General features: G+C 39.4%; 2 protein-coding genes and 1 long non-coding RNA gene across 3 annotated transcripts; all 3 read right to left on the reverse strand.

Annotated features, from left to right (window-relative positions):
• Positions 1-1,271: 1,271 nt before the first annotated feature.
• On the reverse strand, positions 1,272-5,296 carry LOC115582211 (GTPase IMAP family member 8-like). The gene is made up of 3 exons (XM_030418027.1): positions 4,814-5,296; positions 2,821-4,221; positions 1,272-1,297 (listed from the first exon to the last, which is right to left on the reverse strand). Exons 1-3 carry the CDS (start codon positions 5,268-5,270, stop codon positions 1,272-1,274), a joined length of 1,884 nt encoding a protein of 627 aa, XP_030273887.1. The 5' UTR covers positions 5,271-5,296.
• A 10,407-nt stretch (positions 5,297-15,703) lies between these two features.
• Positions 15,704-16,611, reverse strand: LOC115582212 (GTPase IMAP family member 4-like). The gene has a single exon (XM_030418028.1). The coding sequence runs from the start codon at positions 16,523-16,525 to the stop codon at positions 15,704-15,706; it is 822 nt and encodes a 273-aa protein (XP_030273888.1). The 5' UTR covers positions 16,526-16,611.
• A 1,235-nt stretch (positions 16,612-17,846) lies between these two features.
• Positions 17,847-23,720, reverse strand: LOC115581406 (uncharacterized). The gene is made up of 3 exons (XR_003984034.1): positions 23,632-23,720; positions 18,124-18,183; positions 17,847-17,915 (listed from the first exon to the last, which is right to left on the reverse strand). It is a non-coding gene; the product is annotated as an uncharacterized LOC115581406 (long non-coding RNA).
• Positions 23,721-25,051: the final 1,331 nt, after the last annotated feature.

The raw sequence follows: 25,051 nt of genomic DNA on the forward strand, positions 1-25,051 counted from the left end.
GTAGTAAACATCATTAAACATCTAAACATGTACTCCCTGCTGACCAGCTGAAGCCAAATGTGGATCTCTGGCTGTGAAAACTTTGAATAATGTCCAGAATATCTGAAAACTGTGAAATAATGTAGGTTTGTTGAAAAACTGGCCAAACTGAATTGTCAGCTTTAATTTATTTGAAGTCTCATTTGAAGAGAATGAAGCTTCCTAACAGTTTGGTGAGAATGAAGCACTAAAAACAGAATATAAGCTTTGAGACAAACTGCAATGCAAGCTTAAATTTGTGTTGAAAAGCAGCTGATGGAGTATGAAGAGATGTTACAGTGAGAATGAATCAAATACTCTGAATCAGACCGAGAAATTCAATAAATCTCAATATATTGATGATTGTGAACATTCAAATATGTGAATGGAGTTCCTGGCTTGTAAATATAACAATACAGTAGTTACAGACTACAGACCTCAACTTTAAGGGTGTTTTTTACTCACTTTGTGTCTCTCCAACAACATTATTCCTCTCCTGCACATGGTCATTTATGCAAATTATGTAATGACGTAATTTAGACTGCTGGTGTATTTTACGACAGCCAATAGCAGCTCACCTTACTGAGGAGTTCAAACAGTGGTAACACTTCAAATACTGGCTGATGGTGGAAGTGGTGGTGTAAAGAAATACTCAAGTAAAGTACAAGTACATCAACATTGTGCTGAAGAACAGTAATTGAGTTAATGTACTTAGTTACATTCTTCCACTAAATACATTTTCTGAAATACTGAGTCTGTTTTCTGCTACTTCATATTTCCACTTCACTACATTTCAGAATCAAATATTGTACTTTTTACTCCACTAAATGTATCTGATTACTTTAGTTACTAGTTACTCTTCAGATGTAGAGTTTACACACACAGACATGAGATCAGTGTATAAAATATGATGCTGTGTTTTAGATTTAACTACACAAAAGTATTTAAAATAACTCCACCAGCTGTAACTTTACCCAGTGATGTAACTAAGAACATTAAACTTTCTGTCTGTTTAAACAGATTTTAAACTTTGAAGCAAATAAACAAGTTTACATTTATAAATGAAACACTTCAGAACACTGATTTAAATCAGAATGTTGTTTATCTGAGACGTCATTATGTAATATTAACATGAACATATGAACAAACTTTAAGCTTTTCATTGACAGAAAATGTAAAAGCAGTAAATGATGAGGAGAGTTAAAAACACACAGATCAGCAGCAGAAGATCTAAAACTGACTTCAGATTGATGTTAGAGCGCCACCTGCTGGACAAACACTGTCAACACAGCAGCGGATCACAGAGGATCACAGAGGATCACAGAGGATCACAGAGGATCCACTCAATGAAACATCAGCTGAAACATGCTGAGTGTTCAGAGAGAAGCTGTCTGATCCTCTGTTGCTTTTTTGATTCTATGATTAATCTGATGTCTTGTTTTCTTTGCCGTGACAAAGGAACATTATCAGATCTTTCCTCAATTCTCCCTCAACTTGGAAATCATCTGCATCATGAAGTTACATCAGATGTTCTTATTCTGCTCTAAAGATATTTGAGGATACATTAGACCAGTCTGCACAGTAAACTTTTACTGTTCACACTCCTTTAATTAGAGATATAAAGAGTTCAGACACTGAACAGAATTACAGGATTTTCACATGATATCATATTACAGGAATTCAGTTAACAAATTAGATCTAGATCAGAATAAATAAATTCCCACACAGCTGTGTAGAGCTGAAAACAAACATGTTAGCGAGTTATAAAAAGTGTTTTTTGATGATTCAGTTCCTTTTTCCTTTTTACATTTTTAGCATTTTGCCTTCATTTAAAAGTGGCAGTAACAAAACAAACAGTACATTGATCATATGATGATTTTAGCCTCTACAGCTCCCCGATTCAACTAATCATCAAGGAGGCAAAACCATGTTGATATTTCTCACCTCATTCTTAAATCTATATCATCCACCAGTCAGTTAGACCCTCCAACTCCACTCTACTCTATATTTAGTAAGAGACGTCACCTCTGTTGTCTCTCAAAACTGCTGCAGTGACTCCAATACTGAAGAAATCAGCTGCAGATCCAAACAGTTAAATCTTCTTCATACAATCTCAAATCCACCTTTTCTCTCCAAAATACATCCAATAAATTTACAAACTACATTTTCAAGTCAAGAAGGCTTTTGTCACATTTACAGAATATAACATGGTTAAATATTAGCAAAGATATAAAACAAAGCAACATTCAGTCTACAGACAACCCATAATACATAATGTCAGTGTTAGACTGACCCTCTGTGATCTAGTGATCATGTAAAGTGTACTCTTTCAATATAATACAACAAATCATTATTCTGTTTTCATGTTCAGATATATGTTGTATTATATCTGAGCCAGTACTGTATTTATAATAACAGGCCTCACATTGATGACGTTGTTCTCTCTGTACAACAACAGGAAGTTCTTCTCTTCACAAGAACAGGATTAAAATGAGGCTGTAACCGCTCATAGTGTCAGATGATGTATATGTGATTAATAATGAATATATGATCTGTGTTCAGCTGCACAACTACAAGATCATCAGGTGTCCAGTATCAAAGTAATGTAACACCTGACTGTGGTCCACAGCTCAACGTTTGTTTCATGTCAAGAAATAATTAATTCTGATTGTTGGCTCTGCACACTTCATCACTGGATGATACAAGTCTTTTTTTTCCCTTTTTTTTTCAACAACTTCTCCATCTTTAGTCTAAGGTCAGCTATTTCTTTTTCTGTTGCCTCAGTTTGTGCTTCCATTTCACTTTTCAACTCTTTAATTTCTTCCTCATGTTTTCTTCTTTCTTCTTCCTTATTCTGCAGCTCTTCAACCTCTTTCAAGATCTTCTGTACATTTCTTTCCATTGCTGGTCCTGTGGTGTAGCAGCCGCCACCATTTTTTCTCACCATGGTGTCAATCTTGTTCAGCAGCTCTCTGACTTGTTCCCGGTTCTTCTCATCTCTGTTGTTTAAGACGTGGTATCTCCCTCCACATTTTTCTATCAGGTGTTTGACAAAGTCATCACACTCTTCTATGTACCTTTCAATTGGTTGATTCTCCAGATCGTCTTCTCTGGTGAACAGAATGATGATGAAATCTTCTGAATTTTCATCAAAGAGTTCCTTGATCAGTTCCACAGCCTCCTCTTCCTCCTGTGTGAAGCGACCGATCTGCAGCACCAGCAGGAAAGCATGAGGTCCAGGAGACAACATGTTGATGCATTTTGGAATTTCCTGTTTAATTACATCATTGGACAAAGTCGTGTCAAACAGGCCGGGAGTGTCGACAACAGCAACATGTCGTCCATCAATCTCTCCTAATTCTTTCTGGCAAGTCTTGGTCACCGATCTCCGACTGGCTCTGGACTCAAAACACTTACTCCCTAAAATGGTGTTTGCAGTGGCACTCTTTCCACTGCCGGTCTTCCCAATCAGCACCAACCTGAGAGGCTCTCTGCTCTGATTTTTACCTCCTGTCTGTTTCATTTCCACATCTTTGCTTTCAGCTTGAAGTCTTCGGACATTTATATCTTGAACTGCAGCTTCACCTCTCTGATCTTCAGCCAGCGTTTCCTTTGTGAAGCTTCTGGATCCTTCTTCTCTCATCTTTCCCACATCGTGTCCAGACTTTGGTCTGATGGTCTCTTCACTGCAGGTGAGGAAGGTTCCTCTGTTTTCATGAACAATGCTCCTAATCTTCTTCATTAATGACTTGTGGGTGTCTTCAGACATGTTGTAGTGTCTTCCTCCACAGTCTTTAAGGAGCTGATTCACAGAGAGAGTCATTTCCTCCCCCTCATGTGTGATGATGACCATCGAGTGTTTTAAAGCATCTTGACCAAACAAACTCAGGATGAACTTCAGAGTTTGTCTGTTCTTCTCTGTGAACTCAGAAGGATTCACTAACAGCAGGAGAACATTTGGTCCAGGAGGACAAAGACTCACACACTCCTGCATCAAGAGCTTCACTCGTGTCTCAGACAGACTGAAGATGTCTGAAGGAGTTTTCACTAATGCTAACATTTTATTTCTCCACTCTCCGTAGTCGACCTCACATCTCTCAGTTTCTCCCTGAGATGTAAAAGCTCTCTTCCTCATGATGAAGTCTGATAGAGATATCTTGTCGTCCTCACTCTGTCCAAGAAGAACCATCCTGAGTCCATGTTCTGTAAAACAACCACAACAAACAACATCAACATTATTTCAATGATACAATTATTGTTTCCTGAAATGTAATATTTATTAATTTGAACTATCAGAGTTTGAACATTGATGCATGATGACTCCTTGATAATACTGTGTAATTTAAACAGCCTCCAGTTTACCTGTGAAGGGTCAGAACATGAACATCATGGCTGTCATGCTTTGTTATACATTTTTAGTATTCCATTATTTATGTAAATCAAACAGCATTCACTCAGAACTCAACTCAGCTTCACTGTATATATCACTCCACACAAACTGTGTTGATCTTGAGTGCTCTCCATCACAGAGAGGAGATGATGGGCAGTTAAACCTCTGAGATGAACTGATCTTCACTGCCGGCAGCTTCAGAGCTGCTGCACACACTGAAGCATGTGCAGGCCTTTATTACATAAATGACGAAGTCACATATTCACACAGTGAACAACGTTTAAGGCTGGATTCTGTTTTTCAGATTCAGCCATGTAAAAATGATGATCCCATTAAATAATTCTTTGCACTTTTTATTAAATAATATTTGGTGCACACTTCATCAAACATCTTTCTTGTTCTTACCAGCAGCTCCTGTAGGACTCATCAGCTCACCGACTGCTCCTCCTTGTTTCAGGCTCAGAGGAGTTTGAGTTGCTGTTGCTGCCTCCTTCAGTAAATCACACCTCAGATGTTTTACAGTGTTCTCTTTTGTAATTTGTCCAATATGTGTTAAGAGCTCTAGAAGATCAAGGTTCTTCAGGCTCAGAGACCCGTATCTGCAGGTCCTGATCATCTCCTGCAGGGCCGGATGGTTGGTGTAGTCTTCTGTGGAACCTGGACTCTCCTCTCTGGGTGTTGATATCAGAACCAGTGAATGATCAAATGATTGATCACTGAAGAGGTTCAGGACTCTGCAGAGCTTCAGTTTGTGTTCCTCAGTGAAGTCTTCAGGCTGTAGAACCAGCAGGAACACATGAGGTCCAGGACCAGAGAGTCTCTCACAGGTTTCTACATGTTTTCTGAACTTGACTTCAGACATCTTGGGATGCAGCAGATCTGGAGTGTTGATCAGACACATTTTCTGGCCCTGTATCTTTGACCTTCCTATCAGACAGCTGTCAGGTGCTTTGTGAGTGTTGAACTCAGTTGTTCCCAGTATAAAGTTCCCCACTTCTCTCCTCAAATACCAGTTGTTCCCCAACAAAACCACCTTCAGCTCAGACACTGGAAACAAAGAGAAAAAAGAGAGCAATACTTAACTAGTTCTACTAGCTTTTGATTTGACTTAGTCACTTTAGACTAAAGCAGATTGAACAGATCAGCTTTTAAATAAAACTAACTGTTTCTATATCTTGTGCATGTTTCTATAAAGTAATATTGTACAAATACATTAATGAAACATTAAAGCAGCTACTTCTTGGTTTCACTCACTGGAGGGAGGCAGGAAGTGTATGCTGTTTTCACGCTTCAGAGGCTCCACATCACTTTCATCTGGAAGAAAAAGAAAACATACCGTCAAACCTGCATTCATTGATTTCACACACCAACAATGTTACTGTTTCAATTAAATAAAGCTTTCACTGAATGTTGGCCCACACAGAGCAGAGGATGCAGGATGTGGTCTGAGGTTAGACCACCTCTATATGGAATCTGTTTGGTCACATTAACCTTCTTGGTACGACCCACACTGCAGCACTACAGCTTCTCACTCCACATGGTGACTGAATGAACAGGTATGAGTGTATATGATGTGTTGTACCTGACATAATCCACAGTTAATAGTTATTGTTCCACAAATGAGGAATGTTTTAATGCCACAGCAGCCAAAGGACAGTAATATCACAAAAAACAATAATAATAGTCAAAAATAAACACTATAATAAAAAGGTAAGAAATACAATAGGCTCGTATATACATAAACATAATATTGCACAAAATTAACATGTAATTATAAACAGTGTGGAAGTGTATTGTTATTTACAAATAATAAAAGTGGATATTAAAGAATTTACCAAAAGTGTGCAAACCAAAAGTGAGAAATGATATCACATGTGGGTGTGATATGCTTCCGGCTGAAGACGCACGTGTGTGTGTGTGTGTGTGTGTGTGTGTGTGTGTGTGTGTGTATGTGTGTGATGCCAGGTTAGAGAAAATGATTAGTAGCATACAAAGACTCCGAGTCTGTGTGAAGCATCATTCAACTAATGTTAAATTAGCCGTGAAGCAAAACAAGCTCCCAATAACCTGACATGAGATCACAATAACACTCCAACAGTGAACAAACACAAAGACTGAACATGGGCATCAAACCAAGCACCAACCAAGTCCTGTGCTCAGCCGTGCTATGCTATGCTGTGTGCTATCTAAGAAACGTTGCCTTCCTTTGAATAAAAAGGTGCTGGTGATTCTTTGGCTGATGAGCCAGGCAGGAGAAGGTTGGAATCCCAGTGTTGAACAGTTCTGTTTGCTGTGCAATGTCTGATGAAAGACAGCAGGGGGAGGAAACTGGTTCTCCTTTCCTTTTCATTGATAGCAGCTCAGTGCTAACTTACTTCATGTTCCTCAGATTGTGGAGTTAGCAGGTAAGCTTTGCTTCATAGCTGCTGGTGCTGACTGAGCTGGGGAACTAGCAGAACCTCACGTTGTTGATGTGAGCAGAAGTTCTTTGGGCAGCTGGCACCAGAAGAATCCAGATTTATTGGAAACGACCAGGATGCAAGGCATATCATTTCAAACTAGAGCAGAAGGCCAAATTAAGTGATCACAAGTGAAACATAACACTACTCACAGAAATCTCTGTGTTTCCTTGTAGATTCAAGTCAAACAACTACTGCAGCATGAAGGACCTTGTATCAGACTTTCTGTTAATGTAACTTGTAAACTGTGATTTGTTGCTCTTTTCTGTACATGTGACATCTATTGCATGTCTGTCCGTCCTGGAAGAGGGATCCTCCTCTGTGGCTCTTCATCAGGTTTCTTCCATTGTTTGTTTTACCCTGTTAAAGGTTTTTTTCTGTTAACATGTGAAGTTTTTCCTCACTTGAATCGAGGGTCTAAGGACAGAGGATGTTGTTCACTGAACAGATTGTAAAGCCCACTGAGGCAATGTGATTGTGATTTTGGGCTATATACATGAATAAGATTGAATTGAATTGAAGGACCGCACTCTGCCTCTGATCTGAGTCACACATCTGCCTTAGTAGAATTGATGATTTAGCTTGTCAGTCCTTCAGTGATTGTCCACACAGTGCATGAGACCAAACTGATTGATTACGTGTGAAACATTACATCACACATCATTGTGATTAAATAGTATGGTCAAAACCTGCTCTATGTTACTTGCTCTAAGTATCCTGAGATCACTTTTGTTGTGATTAAGCTCTGATCAGAGGCGTAGAGCGGGTCATGCTGAGCAAAGTAGTGTGATCTAAAATAACACAGCTACAGCAGTAGCAGCTGTGTATCTGGAGGGGATATATTTTATAATAATGATGTAAAAATATATAGGTATATACACCTGTTACATAGTGATGCAAATAAGTTTCAGAAATAGAGGCTTGACTCCAAAACAGGTGACTCAGGCAGAGCAGAGTTTTCTCTTCTATTCTTCACTCTGCAGACCTTTTACATGGTAGCACATAGTCTAACTTCTTAACACAATGAAGTCAGGGCAAAAACCTAAAAAGCAGATTATGACCTCTTTCAAATATCTTCCTCAAAATTACATAATGCACCTTTAATGTTTAACTAATTTGTGTATAGGATGAAGTCTGAACAGATGTGTGTCTGTTCACATGTTCAGCTTTAGTCAATAAAACATCAGACAGGAAACTGAAATCAGTCTGTAACAGCTTCCTTTAGCCAGCGACTAATAAAACATCTGGGAATGATTTTACACCTTCAGCAGCCAGTTTTACTGTGACAGACCTCCTTCAATATAACTACAGTGTCGACACAATGTGCACAGATGTTAATACATTTGCATGTTGTGTTGTGAAACACACTCGACTCACCAGATGTTGTTGTTGACTCTGCTGCAGCTTCACTTTGCTGGAAACCAGTGACAGAGACATTCACCTGGAGGTGCCCCGCTGACAGGTGTTGAGGAAGAAAAGGAACAATTAGTCAATTTAACTTTCTCTGTAAAGACGTCTTGTCCCTGTTTCTTTCTGTCACACATTTGATCAGCGTTTCTAGTCTGACTTTATAAACTCTGTGAAACTCTGTCTCTGACTAACTCTTCATTATTTGGACCTTCTTGTAAATTCAGCAAATGTTCTACATGAAGTTCTTTCTGTTTTTGTGTAGAAACATGGAGTCTATTGATGCAGTGATGTTTGTCTACATATAGAGCAGGTAAGTGACATCTGATCACAAGTCGTCACATCAGAATTGTGGAGTTATTCCCTTCAGATCATGAAATACACGTGTTACTATCAGGAATAAACAGTCTTACAGTTTTTAATGATGCAGTGAGGATACAGACATTTCAAACAGGAGATGAGAGTATATAACAAAGATCTTCCTGTTCCAGTCTGCAGGAAAGTTTGTAGAATTGACTGATAAACCACAGAATTGTTGAGCAACTTTAGGCTCATGATTAAAAAAAGGTTTTATATCCTGTGAACACTTCTGTTCATATTCTCACACTCCCTCTTTTGTTGTGCTTGTCTGGAGCTCCACATGTGTTCACATGTGTTCACATGGAGGGAGTCGACCCTTCACATGATGACAGGTGATACTGAGCAGCTTCACTTTGTGACTCTCGCTTTCAGCAGAGGCAAAGTAGGAAGTGTTTGTTGTCTTGTTCTAACTGTTGCTGTAATCATCTTTATGATTATCATAGATCAGCTTCCTTGTTGACCTTTAGTCTGTACGTTAGATTCAGGAGTGATTCATGTTTATGGATCTGACAACACAGTTAATAACTCTCTCTCCACCTCATCAAAGTTTAGACACGACTTTCTTTCAAACTTACATTATTAGACAAGTTCCACACAATTAACGGCAAAAAATCTCATATCTTTTTGGTACATTTGTACTCAGTTCTCAACAAACTTCAGTACATTCAAAACTCAGCTGCCCGCCTCCTTACCCACACCCGCTCCCACGAACACATCACCCCTGTTCTACAACACTTACACTGGCTCCCTGTCCCATATCGAATCAACTTCAAGCTCCTCCTCCTCACCCACAAAGCCCTACATAACCAGGCCCCTTCCTACCTCACAGACTTGCTCCACCACCACACTCCAACCCGCAACCTCCGATCATCCGACGCTAACCTCCTCTCACACCCGCTCAGGACCAAGCACCGCACCTGGGGCGACAGAGCCTTTTCCATAGCCGCCCCCTCCCTCTGGAACGCCCTCCCCAAACACATCCGTGACTGTTCTAACCCATCCACCTTCAAATCATTACTCAAGACCCACCTTTTTAAATCTGCTTTTAACCTGCAATAATAGCTATCTTCTTGTGCCCCCCATCAATCATTTTTTTTGTAATCACAAACACACACAGCTTCTTGCATATTGTTTGTTTGTCCTTACATGTACTTTTTATTTATTTCTCTATGTATTTTTCCTCTGTTTTTGGTTTTATGTAAAGCGTCTTTGAGAGCTGTAAAAGCGCTGTACAAATAAAATGTATTATTATTATTATTATTATTATTATTTGATAAATACATTTGAATTCATTAGGAAATAAACCTGATTTATTCTCTAATGAGTTTCAGTTGATTAACATGAACTTGTTACTTACCACTTTTGGCTCTTGCATAAGTCTTGCGTGGTTTGGCGGCCATCTTTTCTGTCCAGTTTAATGTGAATCTGCAGTATCAGCCGTCTCCTCTGCTCAGTCTGTGTCCTCACTGCAGACAGGTATCAGGTATCAGGTCCATGTGCTGCAAACAGTCCACACACACCTGAGGATTACACACGACAGGTTTTTAATTTGTTAAATTAGAGACTTGGCCCTAATTTCAACCCTCTGAAAAAAGGGGGATAAAAAATCCCAGCGACCCTCACGGAAAAAACGGTAGAAAACGGAATGGAACGGAAGGTTTATAATTTGAGACTGTATTCACTGTTATTTACTGGTTTCTATATTTTGATTTATATTTGAGTGGAGTCTGCTCACCTGCTGACATCGAGGTGCTTCGTTCTCTGTCCAGAATCAAACTCCACCCTGGTGACACCAACACACCTGAGATCACCTTTACTGCAGCAGAGTGGGCAGGACGTTACCAGACATGATGTGAATCACACAGCTGAGTTAATGATGAACTCGTCCTGAAGTGACACGACAGCACTGATCATTAATATCATCTGTCATATTCATGCAGGTGTGTGTGTGTGTGTGTGTGTGTGTGTGTGTGTGTGTGTGTGTGTGTGTGCAGTCTCGTCAAAGCAAACATATAACATGAGCTGTTTATACTGTTAATAACAACCTGGGAGACCAAAGATTATTAAAATGTTTTGACTTCATATGTTGAAACCTAAAATGTGTCATCCAACAAGATTCATAGTTGGTATTGTTTAACCTACAAAGCTACGTTATCAATCACCAACACTCATCTGAGCAGTTTCATTTTGTACTAAGAAGTTGTGACAAAAACTCCTCATCAACCTGGATGATTTATTCTCTCAGGTTACAAAATGGAGGTCGGTAATACAAGGTGAAAATGGTTTCAAGGTTATTTGGAACACAGCAACATGTTGTTATCAGTGAATCAGATTGATAGCAGGTTTATTACATTATAACAGGTCAAAGACTCTTTGGACTCATCATCTAACCTGCCAGCTGCAGCTCTCCTCATCAATCTGATTTAACTTGTTCTGACAGTCTGAAGCACTTTAAAGTAAAACTGAAGGCTGAACATCATTCAAGTAAACTCCTGATTCTGTTAAACATACAGAACATGAGAACTTCCTTCTCAGGTCACAATGTGTCGGTCAGGTAACAGCAGAGGTGGAAAGTTTCTTGAGATTTGTGAACGAACAAACACGACGAACATTTAAACTGATCCTTTATGTTCAGATTACAAAATGTTGCTCAGATAACACAGAATGTCAAAAATGATGGTCATTTATTAACAGAGGAGTATTAAAGAGAGAGTATAAAACAAATAAGACCAAAGAAACTCAGGATGAACTTCAGAGTTTCTACTGTGAGATCCAGGGGCGGTTTTTCATATGGGCAGCCGCATAGGGCGGCATGAGCCAGCAAAAAAAAAAATATATATATATATATATATATATATATATTATATATAGGTATATATACATATATATATATATTATATATATATATATATATATATATATATATATGATATATATATATATATAGTATATATGATATAGATATATATATATATATAGTATATATATGTATATATACATATATATAAATATATATATATATATATATATATATATATATATATATATATATATATATATATATATATATATATGTATATATATATATATATATGCATTCATGTCCTCCAGTTTTTGTATTGCTAATTTACAGTCAAGTCATGACACCGTGTGGGGAGCAGGCTGGTTGCCCTCTGTTTTATCGAGGTGCTGCTGCTGAGAGTCTCTCACAGAGTCTGTGGGGAAGGTAGCGGGGCGGTGGAGCAGGGGATGTACTAATTAGTGCACAACTAATCCAGTTAGTAGGATAAAGTCAATCACATCATCACGATTTCCTCCCGCATGAAGGACATTTCAGTCATAATAATATTGTGAATAAAAGCCCGTAGTCTCACACATGTTTTGGGGGTTTGATTAAATAATGAAATATATTACAAAACAAGGTGAATTGGTTTAGTCTGAACTCTTGGTTGACGGTGTTGGGAGGTCACGTGTTGATTCCCGAGTGTCAGATAAACAAACAGATAAGAAGAGGACACAGCATCAGGTGCCCAGTTCAGGAAGAAGAGAAAAGAAGAAGAGGAGAAACGAGCAAAGGATAAAAGTATGCAGCCATGTCAAATACTCTTCATGAGTGTGACCATGCATGTAATGAGATGAAATGACGTTAATTAGCATAAATTAGGCTAACTCGTATGTTTATTAGCCTTTTGCTACACTGCTGGCTATAATAGTAGCCTAGATGATGACAGCATCCGTTTTCAGTCCAACTGACTAGCAAACATTATATCTGATTATTTTCACCCTAATAATGTGTATGTAACACAACATGAAAGCTCACATATTATTTGTTAAACATCACGTTGGGTCCTGTGCTGCTCAGTAAAGTGAATTATCAGTTCTGTAAGCTAATTCAAAAGACGTATATAGCACAGATAGATATTTCGTGTTGTAGCTTTCTGAGTCATTTGGAGTGTCATGTATATAATAAGCCATCAGCCAAGGAGGTTGTGCTTTTCATTCGTTTCCTATTCTAAAAGTTGGATACATTATGCTTAATAACAGGTTTATTTAATTGTGCTATTCCTGCATTGATCATTTATGTTGTATTTTAATGCAAATGCAGGGGACTTTTTAAATATTTTGGAGCACCCTCTGCCACCAGCCGGGATGAGGAGCCATCTTCCTCCTCAGCCACACACGTCTCCACAAATGCTGACTGATCCTAAACATGAAGACCCATTCACCTTTACTTCTCCCCAGCAAGACTCAGGTGAGTTTATGTGCACGTATGTCTGTGAGTGTGTGTGTGTGTGTCTGTGTGTGTGTGTCTGTGTGTGTGTGTGTGTGTCTGTGTGTCTGTGTGTGTGTGTGTGTGTGTGTGTGTGTTCATCCCTGCAAAGCATTTTGCAGACAGTTATGTTATTATTACTGGGTATGTGTGATGTTCTTCACTATAAACGCTGTGAATAATGTGTGTATACTAACGCCTTTGTGCTCTCCATTAGAAACACCTGGGGCAGCATCGTCTCCTGAGGATGAGCTTCTGTGCACTGACCTGCTAACTCGCCTTCAGTTCTGACTGAGAGAATTCAGACACAACTGGTTTCCAGGGGACCAAGTCAGGTAAGATCTGACTTTGTATTCCCTAGAAACGACAGTGACGGAAGAAGTTGCCACCATCAATACTTCAGGAAGTCACTGGTTAGTGGGGAAAATATATCTAGAAGTTGGTTGGTATTCATTTTGTGTTTCTTGTACAAAGTGTAGTAAAATTATTATACTTTCTTAAGTGTGTTTTTGTACTTGTGTGATGAAGGATTTGTGGGTACTTATTTGTATTTATGATTGTATATAGTTTTATTGTAGCCGTTACTGTGTATGTTGGGCCAAATATCCATTACTTTATTAAATAAGTTATTTTGAGGGTTTTTTTTCTGTCCATTTTTTATTGGGGATGCTGAAGGTGAGGTTCGCCCAGGGCGTCATGAAAGTTAGGACTGCCACTGCTTATTGATCAGTTAGCCAGGACACTTCTCCAGCAGTCTGGGGAATGGGATGACTGCCTCAACCAAGTTGCTGTGGAACCAGCTTCCTCGCTTGACTGCATTGTCAGGTGCTTTGCCCTTTAAACCTTTGACCTCCGCAGCAAAACCGGGCTACCACAAACCCAGCCGCAACTGTGCTTCCCAACTGACCCCTCAAAGTTGCCAGCCCCAGACTCCTCCTCGACCTGTGCCTCATTCCCACTCTCCCCTGTCACCTTCCCCTCGGACTCAGTGTTTAACTGCTCCCTCTTCTGGACAGGGTAGGGCACTTCAGTCTAATCTGCTGTCTTGTTTTCTTCACCAGAATAAATGAACATTATCTGATCTTTCCTTGATTCTACCACAACTTGGACATCATCTGCATCATGAAGTCACATCAGATGTTCTCATTCTGCTCTAAAGATATCTGAGGATACATTAGACCAGTCTGCACAGTAAACTTTGACTGTTCCAACTCCTTTTATTAGAGATATGAAAGAGTTCAGACACTGAACAGAAAAACAAGATTTTAATATGATATCATATTACAGGAATTCAATTAGCAAATCATATCCAATCAGAATGAAGAAATTCCCACACAAGTTTGTAGAGTTGGAAGCAAACATGTTATCGAGTTATAAGAAAACTTTTTTGATGATTCAGTTACTTTTTAATTGTTACATTTTAGCACTTTGCCTTCATTTGAAAGTGGCAGTAACAAAACAAACAATACATTGATCATATGATGATTTTAGCCTCTACAGCACCCCCATTCATATAATGATCAAAGAGTTACACCCCCCCACTCCACCACTCTATACTTAGTAAGAGACGTCAACTCTGTCTGTTCTCTCTGTCGTCTCTAAAACTGCTACAATAACTCCAATAATGAAGAAACCAGCTGCAGATCCAAACAGTTTAAATCATTTTCATACAATCCCAAATCTACTTTTCCTCTAAAATACTTGATAAAACATTTAAAGCTCAGGTTCATGCCGACTTAAATCTCAATAACCTGAGTGAACAGGTGTGTTCCACCGTACAGAGACAGTCTTGTTAGAGATCATTAATGACCAGCTGATGGCAGCTGACTCCAGACTTTTAACAGAACTCGTCCTCCTCGCTTCTACTGGAGTCACTAGCGTCTCATCTAAACTGGTTCTGGGCCCCTTCGATTTATTATATCCCTCCTACCTCTTGGCCCTCTCTCTTTCAGAAGCATCACACTCATATTTACTGTCAGTGGAATAATATCCAGCTCTATCTAACCACCAAGCCCACCTCCACTCTCCCAGCAACCTCCCTCTGAATCAAATCAGATCCCTTCAAACCACCTCAGTCTACATCAGCTGATGTGTGCAGTGGCTGAGGGTTCGAGTCCACCATGTGGCTCTTTGCTGCATGTCATCCTCTCTCTCTCTCTGTCTCCTTCACTCTTAGTCTGTCCTATCAGATAAAGCCCTGAGGCTGTAAATACTATCTACAAACTACATTTTACTAAAGTCAAGAAGGCTTTTGTCATATTAACAGAAAATAACAAAGTTCAATATTAGCTCAGATATAAAACAAACCTGGTGAAGATGAGCCTCCAGGATTGTGCTAAATAACTACAGACAACCTATAATACATAATGTCAGTGTTAGACTGGCCCTCTGTGATCTAGTGATTATGTAAAGTGTAGTCTTTCAATATAATACAATAAAACATTATTCTGTTTTCATTATCAGATATATATGTTGTATTATATCTGAGCCAACACTGTATTTGTAATAACAGGCCTCACATTGACGATGTCGTTCACTCTGTACAACAACAGGAAGTTCTTCTCTTTACAAGAACCAGGAATAAAATGACGGCTGTAACCGCTCAGTGTCAGATGATGTACTCATGATTAATAATGAAGAATATGATCTGTGTTCAGCTACAACTACAAGATCATCAGGTGTCCAGTATCAAAGTAATGTAACACCTGACTGTGGTCCACAGGTCAACGTTTGTTTCATGTCAAGAAAAAATTCATTTTGAGTGTTCTAGACACTTCATCACTGCATGATACAATTACATTACATTACATTACATTTTTCTTGCTTTCTTGACAACTCCTCCACCTTTAGTCTAAGGTCAGCCATTTCATTTTCCATTGCTTGTGTTATGTCCTGTTTCATTTCACCAGCCTGTGCTTCTAGTTTTCTTGTAAGTTCTTCCTTCTCTTTCTGCAGCTCTTCGACCTCTCTCAAAATCTTCTTTACATCTTTCTCCATTGCTGGTCCTGTGGTGTAGCAGCCGCCACCATTTTCTGTCACCATGGTGTCAATCTTGTTCAGCAGCTCTCTGACTTGTTCACGGTTTGTCTCATCTCTGTTGTTGAAGACGTGGTATCTCCCCCCACACTCTTCTATTAGGCGTTTGACAAAGTCATCACTCCCTTCCTTTATGTACCTTTCAATTGGTTTATTCTCCAGATCGTCTCCTCTGGTGAACAGAACGATGATGAAATCTGCTGAATTTTCATCAAAGAGTGTCTTGATCAGTTTCACAGCCTCCTCTTCCTCCTTTGTGAAGCGACCGATCTGCAGCACCAGCAGGAAGGCATGAGGTCCAGGAGACAACATGTTGATGTATTTTAGAATTTCCTCTTTAATTTCATCATTGGTCAGAGTCGTGTCAAACAGGCCGGGAGTGTCGACAACTGCAACAGGTCGTCCATCAAACTCTCCTGATGCTTTCTGGCAAGACTTGGTCACTGATCTCCGACTGGCTCTGGACTCAAAACATTTATACCCTAAAATGGTGTTTGCAGTGGAACTCTTTCCACTGCCGGTCTTCCCGATCAGCACCAACCTGAGAGGCTCTCTGCTCTGACTTTTACCTCCTCTCTGTTTCATTTCCACATCTTTGCTTTCAGCTTGAAGTCTTCGGACATTTATGTCTTGAACTGCAGCTTTACCTCTCTGATCTTCAGTAAAAGCTCTCTTCCTCATGATGAAGTTTGATAGAGACGTCTTGTCGTCCTCACTCTGTCCAAGAAGAACCATCCTGACTCCCTGTTCTGTAAAAACAGTGACAACAAACATCATTATTTCAATGATACAATTATTTTTTTCCTGAAATGTAATATGAATTTATTTTGAACTATCAGAGTTTGAACATTGATGCATGATGACTCCTTGATAATACTGTGTAATTCAAACAGCCTCCAGTTTACCTGTGAAAGGTCAGAACATGAACATCATGACTGTCATGCTTTGTTATACATTTTTAGTATTCCATTATTTATGTAAATGGAACAGCATTCACTCAGAACTCAACTCAGCTTCACTGTATATCACTCCACACAGACACAGTTGATCTTAAGTGCTCTGCACCACAGAGAGGAGATGATGGGCAGTTAAACTTTGAGATGAACTGATCTTCACTGCCGGCAGCTTCAGAGCTGCTGCACACACTGAAGCATGCGATGATGCTTGATTACATCAAATGATGAAGACACATGTTCACACAGTGAACAACGTTTAAGGCTGGATTCTGTCATGCAAGCCATGCAAAATTGATGATCCCATTAAATCATTTCTTTGCACTTCTTAATAAATAATATTTAGTGCACACTTCATCAAACATCTTTCTTGTTCTTACCAGCAGCTCCTGCAGGACTCATCAGCTCACCGACTGCTCCTCCTTGTTTCAGGCTCAGAGGAGTTTGAGTTGCTGTTGCTGCCTCCTTCAGTAAATCACACCTCAGATGTTTTACAGTGTTCTCTTTTGTAATTTGTCCAATACGTGTCAAGAGCTCTAGAAGATCAAGGTTCTTCAGGCTCAGAGACCCGTATCTGCAGGTCCTGATCATCTCCTGCAGGGCCGGATGGTCGGTGTAGTCCTCTGTGGAACCTGGACTCTCCTCTCTGGGTGTTGATATCAGAACCAGTGAATGATCAAATGATTGATCACTGAAGAGGTTCAGGACTCTGCAGAGCTTCAGTTTGTGTTCCTCAGTGAAGTCTTCAGGCTGTAGAACCAGCAGGAACACATGAGGTCCAGGAGCAGAGAGGTTCACACAGGTTTCTACATGTTTTCTCAGTCTGTCTTCAGACATGTTGGGTTGCAGCAGATCTGGGGTGTTGATCAGACACATTTTCTGGCCCTGTATCTTTGACCTTCCTATCAGACAGCTGTCAGGTGCTTTGTGAGTGTTGAACTCAGTTGTTCCCAGTATGAAGTTCCCCACTTCTTTCCTCAAATACCAGTTGTTCCCCAACAAAACCACCTTCAGCTCAGACACTGGAAACAAAGAGAAAAAAGAGAGCAATACTACTAGTTCTACTAGCTTTTGATTTGACTTAGTGACATTAGACTAAAGTGCATGCAGATTTAACAGAACAGCTTTTTAAATAAAACTGTTTCTATAGCTTGTGCATGTTTCTATAAAGTAATATCGTAAAAATACATTAATGAAACATTAAAGCAGCTACTTCTTGGTTATACTCACTCAGGGGAGGCAGGAAGTGTATGCTGTTTTCACGCTTCAGAGGCTCCACATCACTTTCATCTGGAAGAACAAGAAAATACTATCAAACCTGCATTCATTGATTTCATACACCAACAATGTTACTAGGGATCAGGGCCGTAACTACCATTGAGGACACCGAGGTCATGTCCTCTGTATTTTTTCTCAGTGGAAAAAAAAAGGTGATAACTGCCGACAAATAACTTTATTTTGTACGGAAACCACTTGCTCCTCTGTCTGATCATCACCTTGGGTTACAGAGTGGATTATCCTGTCGTAAATGTACCATCTTTGGTCATTGCACTGATTTGTGGGTAGGCTACCTCAGCGGGAAGAGGAAAATCTTTTAAAAATCCACTGTCTCTGCTCAAGCCCAGACAGCTGCATTTGGCAACCGTAAGCGTGTATACACAATAACGGATTAAAAACTCTTGTTACACCATTCCTGTTCGGCTCCCGGACCGTGGTCAGGAAGCGCACAGGGAGATGTTTCCTCCAGGGCCGAAGTTTATGATTTCCTTCGGGGTGAACCCCTTTCACGTATGTCGTTGGTCGGTAAATAATGCCAGCAGGGAGCTTTGCTGTCCTTTGAGGAGCCGTAACGTTTATTCTCAGCTAACTGCAGCATATACTGTACATTTTATTCCTGTCGTTACTGCCGCTACTCCTTTCTCTCTCATTCATTCACTGTCTGCCGTACACACGCTCCCTCACTCTCGCTCACCCACTCACACCTGACGCACACCTGACGCACCGCCCTATTCATGAAAGAGCTACGCCACTCTCACAACACTGTTAAAATAACTTCTGGACAAGCTGTATTTCAGCGGTAAGGATTTGTGGTCCGAAGTATTCTCTACTTCCTAAGATAGACAGCAAAATTGGTAACTGAAATAAACTGGCCAGGTTGCTTGTATTTTAATAAACGCTTTCAAACTTTAAAACACGGTGTCCGTTGATGTAAATATAAAGCAGGCCGACAAGCTCACGTGAGTGATCCGAAGCACCAGTTATTACCAGAGATGGACAGAGTACTCGACCCCAGTACTTGAGTAAGAGTACAAATACTACTGATCAAAATTTACTCCGTTACAAGTAAAAGTAGCTCAGTCGACATGTTACTCGAGTAAGAGTAAAAAAGTACTTGCTTTTAAAAGTACTTAAGTATCCAAAAGTACATGCTTTTAATTTACTTTAAGTAAGAGTAAGAGTAAGAGTACATTTCTTATTTTTACATTAATGAGTTACTATAATTCTTTCTAAATGAATTTAAGTACCTTTTAACTCTTGTTTCTGAGAATGAACTCTTTGAAACCACCTGCACTGATGCTTTTAGAACCACAATGTTATATAAAGCCTGCAGAAACACCTATAAAAACAGATAAAATGAATGGGATCACAGGAGGACAGCAGATGTTGCAGATGCAGATTTTTATTAACAATCATTAAAACTGTAACCAAATGAACCTGCACCGTCCAACTAACTCTCTATCATTTAGCTAAGTTGGGAACTGGAACCCCCTCAGAGACCAATGTTGTCCCCAGACCACTGGCTGAGAATCACTGCTTTACAAAAAACTACATCTGATGCAGCCATTGTCGCGGTTTTGTGTTGACAAACGCAGTCGAGAGCGCGGCTACTTTGGTGGTATCCTTATGGGGAGGGATGACGTATTTCTGCTTTTACGTAGATCCCAGTGGAGAGCGTGCACTGTGATAGGTTTCCTTCTTTGACAAACACAGCTTGTGTCTAATAGTATTTTAGAAAAAAAAAAAAAAAAAAGAGCAGACCTGAAAGTAACGAGTACTTTTCAGCCTTCCTAGAAATTAACTCAAGTAAAAGTAAAAATATTTGTCTTGGAAATGTATTCAAGTAAGAGTAATAAGTACCAAAGAAATCTAATACTCAAGTAAAGTACAAATCCTCTGGATATGTACTTAAGTAGAGTACTCAAGTAAATTTACTCCGTTACTGTCCACCACTGGTTATTACATGTAACTTTTAATTTAACTGCGACTTTACGCCTGTAGTGCCATCCAAGTTAGTGATCAACCATCACAAGTGATAACTTAACTAATGTTAACTGCCTACAAATGGTCGTTTCAGAGGTAGTTATACTGCTGTCTTGACAAGAGCCCATCATTGGGTGGCCATTGAAAGCAGAGGGAAGATAAATCATGTTGACTGATGTTAGCTCGCTAATTTATAATCCATGCTTGCTCATTTTTTGAAGTTATGCTGTTCTTTGATTGTATCTAGTACTGCTGCTGCTACTACTTCAGTGATTTCTGTACTAGATGTTTTAATAGCCTATACTAATTATAGGCTATTAAACATACTTTTAAACATAGTTTTAAACATACTCATCAAGACTTTGGCAAGCAAACAGAGTGTCTTCTGGAACTCTAAAACTAGTTTTTATAATGTTAATCCTAACAGAGGCCAGGCCAGTAATACAATGTTACCCAGCACTGTTAAAGCTACTTTATCAAGTCAGCTGAGTTGTTGTGTGTTTACTTTCTTCAGACATGATGAAGAGAGCACAACAAACCCTGTTTCCCTTTGGGAAGAAGATAGTAAGGCAAGAAGAGGACGAGAGGGGGAGAAAAGGAAAGAAAGGTGAAGAGAAGACCAGGTGCTGCCCCAGGATAGGATTATCAATGTCCCATACACACAATACTGTCCTCTGATCTAATTCAATCATAATCATAATTATTCAATCTTAATGTAACTTAACAACATATGTAGTAGTATCTAATAGTGAAATTGTATGACTTACATTTAGCTTGTGTTCATGTACTGTTTGTGTTTGTGTTTGCATTATTTGGTATTTGAGTTATTTAAGTGTGTCTTGAAGTTGATATTAAGGAGGTGTATATTATTTTACTTAATTCCTTCTTGGCAGGAGAGACAAGTGGTCATTTATCACCGCAGCTGATCTTTGGTCTACTTCATATCAGAAAAAACTACTCCTATGCCACTAGTATGGATGAGTTTCACATTTACTTTAATATTTTTGGTAAATACGGGGATTTCGAGTCTTGGCAAAAGGCTGAGTTGTCATCAAAGGTCAAGAAAAGAAAAAGAGGAAAGCAGCGAAGAGGGAGAAGCGAAACGGCGTCGGTTTGGCGAACTATTTCTCTGCTGAAAAACACTGTGAACACCTGAACGGTAACAAATAAATTGTAAAAAGACATACTGTGTGGTTTTTTTTTTCCAGTCTGGCAAGTAGCCGTGTAATAAGCAGGATTATGTATAGAACGGCGGCGGTCATTATCGAGAAAATAAGTCCCTTCAGGACGGATCAGACGCCTCCGCTTCGCGTCGGGGTCCGGTTCGTCCTGTTGGGACTTACTGCTTGAATATTTCAGTGCTGTACCTCATAGTTTGCAAATAACCTCATCTCCTTTTCGGTCGAAATTGTCCCACACAGAACTCCTTTTTGCTCGCTTCATTTTTGCTGTGAAGTGGGCTGTGGCGGAAAGCACATAAAGGCACGTGTTGCACGATGAGTTGATTGACAAGCAGCTAAAAAAACATTTAACCGATAGTACTAATCGGTCAAAGCTCCTGTTATCGGTTAACGGTTAAACGGTTAACCATGTGCATCCCTAAATGTTACTGTTTCAATTAAATAAAGCTTTCACTGAATGTTGGCCCTCACAGAGCAGAGGATGCAGGATGTGGTCTGAGGTTAGACCACCTGTATATATAAACTGTATGGTCACATTAACCTTCTTGGTACGACCCACACTGCAGCACTACAGCTTTCTCACTCCACATGGTGACTGAATGAACAGGCATGAGTGTATATGACTGTGTTGTACCTGACATAATCCACAGTTAGTTATTGTCCCACAAACGGGGAATGTTTTATTGCCACAGCAGCCAAAGGACAGTAATATCACAAAAATCAATAATAATAGTAAAAAATAAACACTATAACAAAAAGGTAAGAAATACAATAGGCTCGTATATACATAAACATAATATTGCACAAAATTAACGTGTAATTATAAACAGTGTGGAAGTGTTTTGTTATTTACAAATAATAAAATACATTAAAGAATTGACCAGATAGTGCAAACCAAAAGTGAGAACTGATATCTGTGTAGTTGTACTGCACAGTGCAGAGTGATGTCTACTGGGAATAATTTCCATCTGCCTTCCAAAGGATGGAAATAGAGCCTTGATAAGGACTGTTCACTCTGCACTTAAACAACAGCTGAATGCATTTTCAAAAACCATCTTCGTCCCAGAATAAAAAGCTTTTACAGTAGTCGAGCTGCTGGTTCTGCTCTGAAGAAGTGTTAGCCTGAAGTTTTGGGGTAAACCAGGTAATGTTCATTAGATCACCTCAGGGCACCGCCCTTAAATGGAAAAGAGCCAATTCAGTCTCATAAAAAAGGTACTACACTGTTTGTAACTGATTAATAATTAACTTAATAACTACAATCAAAATGACCATAACAGCTGTAATGGTCGAAGGGTTTCGGAGGTTCAACATTCACTCTTGTACAATATTAAAACAGAACATAAAGGTTCAAAAGTGGTTTATTCCACACAAAAGACGAAAACACACAATCTAACTAACATGTACTATTTACAAGTAGTGTGTGTGTGTGTGTGTGTGTGTGTGTGTGTGTGTGTGTGTGTGTGTGTAGTGATGCCAGATTGAGTTCAGGGTCCATTTTGAAATCTACACTGAACGACTTCATCTGTGGGTCCCAACAAGAGCTTATGCCAATCGCCAATAAACAAAAAGGGAGAAGCTGCTACTCAAATTTATTGAAAATGACCAGGATGCAAGGCATATCATTTCAAACTAGAACAGAGGGCCAAGTTTAGTTATCTCAAGTGAAACATAACACTACACAAAGAAATGTCTGTGTTTCCTTGTAGCACTCTGCCTCTGATCTGAGTCACACGTCTGCCTTAGTAGAATTGATGATTTAGCTTGTCAGTCCTTCAGTGATTGTCCACACAGTGCATGAGACCAAACTGACTGATTACATGTGAAACATTACATCACACATCATTGTGGTTAAATAGTGTGGTGAAACCTGCTCTATGTTACAGGTATCCTGAGATCAGTTTTGCTGTGGTTAAGCTTTGTATAATAAAACTGATGTGACTTGTAATGATAATAGGAAGGAGTCACCTCACATCTGCAGAGCTCCACATATGTAATGTAAGCTTACAGACGCTTTTTTAAATCCTTCTGTCCAGGATAACATCATAAACAAGTTAAAGGGGCAGTATATACTTTAACATATTCAGCTTTAGTCAATAAAACATCAGACAGAAAACTGAGATCAGTCTGTAACAGCTTCCTTTAGCCAGCAACTAATAAAACATCTGGGAATGTTTATACACCTTCAGCAGCCATTTTTACTTTGACAAACCTCCTTCAGTACAACTTCAGTGTCGTCACAATGTGAACAAACGTCGACACATTTGCATGTTGTGTGGTGAAACACTTGACTCACCAGATGTTGTTGTTGACTCTGCTGCAGCTTCACTTTGCTGGAAACCAGTGACAGAGAAATTCACCTGGAAGAGCCCCGCTGACAGGTGTTGAGGAAGAAAAGGAACAATTAGTCAACTTAAAGTAAACTTTCTCTGTAAAGACGTCTTGTCCCTGTTTCTTTCTGTCAGACATTTGATACATTTTGTGAATCCTATCTTGTTACAAACTTGTGAAACTCTGTCTCTGACTAATTCTTTTATTGTTTGGAACTTCTTGTAACTTCAGCAAATGTTCTACATGAATTTCACAAGTCGGCACATCAGAATTGTCAAGTTATTCTCTTCAGATCATGAAATACACGTGTTACTGTCGGGAATAAACATTCTCACAGTTTATAATCATGCAGTGAGGACACAGACGTTTCAAAGAGGAGATGAGGGTATAAAACAAAGATCTTCCTGTTCCAGTCTGCAGGAAAGTTTGTAAAATTAGCTGCTAAACCACAGATTTGTGGAGCAACTTTATGATCAAGTTTTTATACTAACACTTGTGTTCATATTCTCACACTTCCTCTTTTGTTGTGCTTGTCTGGAGCTCCACATGTGTTCACATGGAGGGAGTCAACACTTCACATGATGACAGGTGATACTGAGCAGCTCCACTATGAGACTCTCCTTCACAGCAGAGGTTATAGTAATAGTTTGTAGTCTTGTTCTAACTGTTATCTGTAATCATATTGATGATTATCATAGATCAGCTTCCTCGTTGACCTTTAGTCTGTACGTTAGATTCAGGAGTGATTCATGTTTATGGATCTGATAACACAGTTAATAACTCCCTCTCCACCTCATCAAAGTTTAGACACGACTTTCTTTCAAACTTACATTAGACGACATCCTCACAATTAACTCAACAAAATGGAAAAAAATCTCATAATATTTTTTAGTACATTTGATGAATACATTTTAATTCATTAGGAAATAAACCTGATTAATTCTCTAATGAGTTTCAGTTGATTAACATGAACTTGTTACTTACTGCTGGAGGCTCTTGCAGAAGTCTTGCGCGGCTTGTCGGCCATCTTTTCTGTCCAGTTTAATGTGAATCTGCAGTATCAGCCGTCTCCTCCGCTCAGTCTGTGTCCTCACTGCAGACAGGTATCAGGTATCAGGTCCATGTGCTGCAAACAGTCGACACACACCTGAAGATTACACACGACAGGTGTTTAATCTGAGAATGTATTTACTGTTATTTACTCGTTCCTATATTTCGATTTATATTTCAGTGAGTCTGCTCACCTGCTGACATCGAGGTGCTTCGTTCTCTGTCCAGAATCAAACTCCACCCTGGTGACACCAACACACCTGAGATCACCTTTACTGCAGCAGAGTGGGCAGGACGTTACCAGACATGATGTGAATCACACAGCTGAGTTAATG

Source organism: Sparus aurata, chromosome 5 (genome assembly GCF_900880675.1).
Source record: "Sparus aurata chromosome 5, fSpaAur1.1, whole genome shotgun sequence".
Classification (NCBI taxonomy): domain Eukaryota; kingdom Metazoa; phylum Chordata; class Actinopteri; order Spariformes; family Sparidae; genus Sparus; species Sparus aurata.

Excerpts from the sequence above, each read along its gene's own strand:
- LOC115582211 (XM_030418027.1), bottom strand. The coding sequence starts at position 5,270 with ATGTCTGAAGTCAAGTTCAGAAAACATGTAGAAACCTGTGAGAGACTC. Across the intron at positions 4,222-4,813 it reads GAGTCCTACAGGAGCTGCTG|AACATGGACTCAGGATGGTT; the intron begins GTAAGAACAAGA and ends GTTGTTTTACAG. Across the intron at positions 1,298-2,820 it reads AGAAATTAAAGAGTTGAAAA|TGTTTGTCCAGCAGGTGGCG; the intron begins GTGAAATGGAAG and ends CTGTGTTGACAG.
- LOC115582212 (XM_030418028.1), bottom strand. The coding sequence starts at position 16,525 with ATGAAACAGAGAGGAGGTAAAAGTCAGAGCAGAGAGCCTCTCAGGTTG.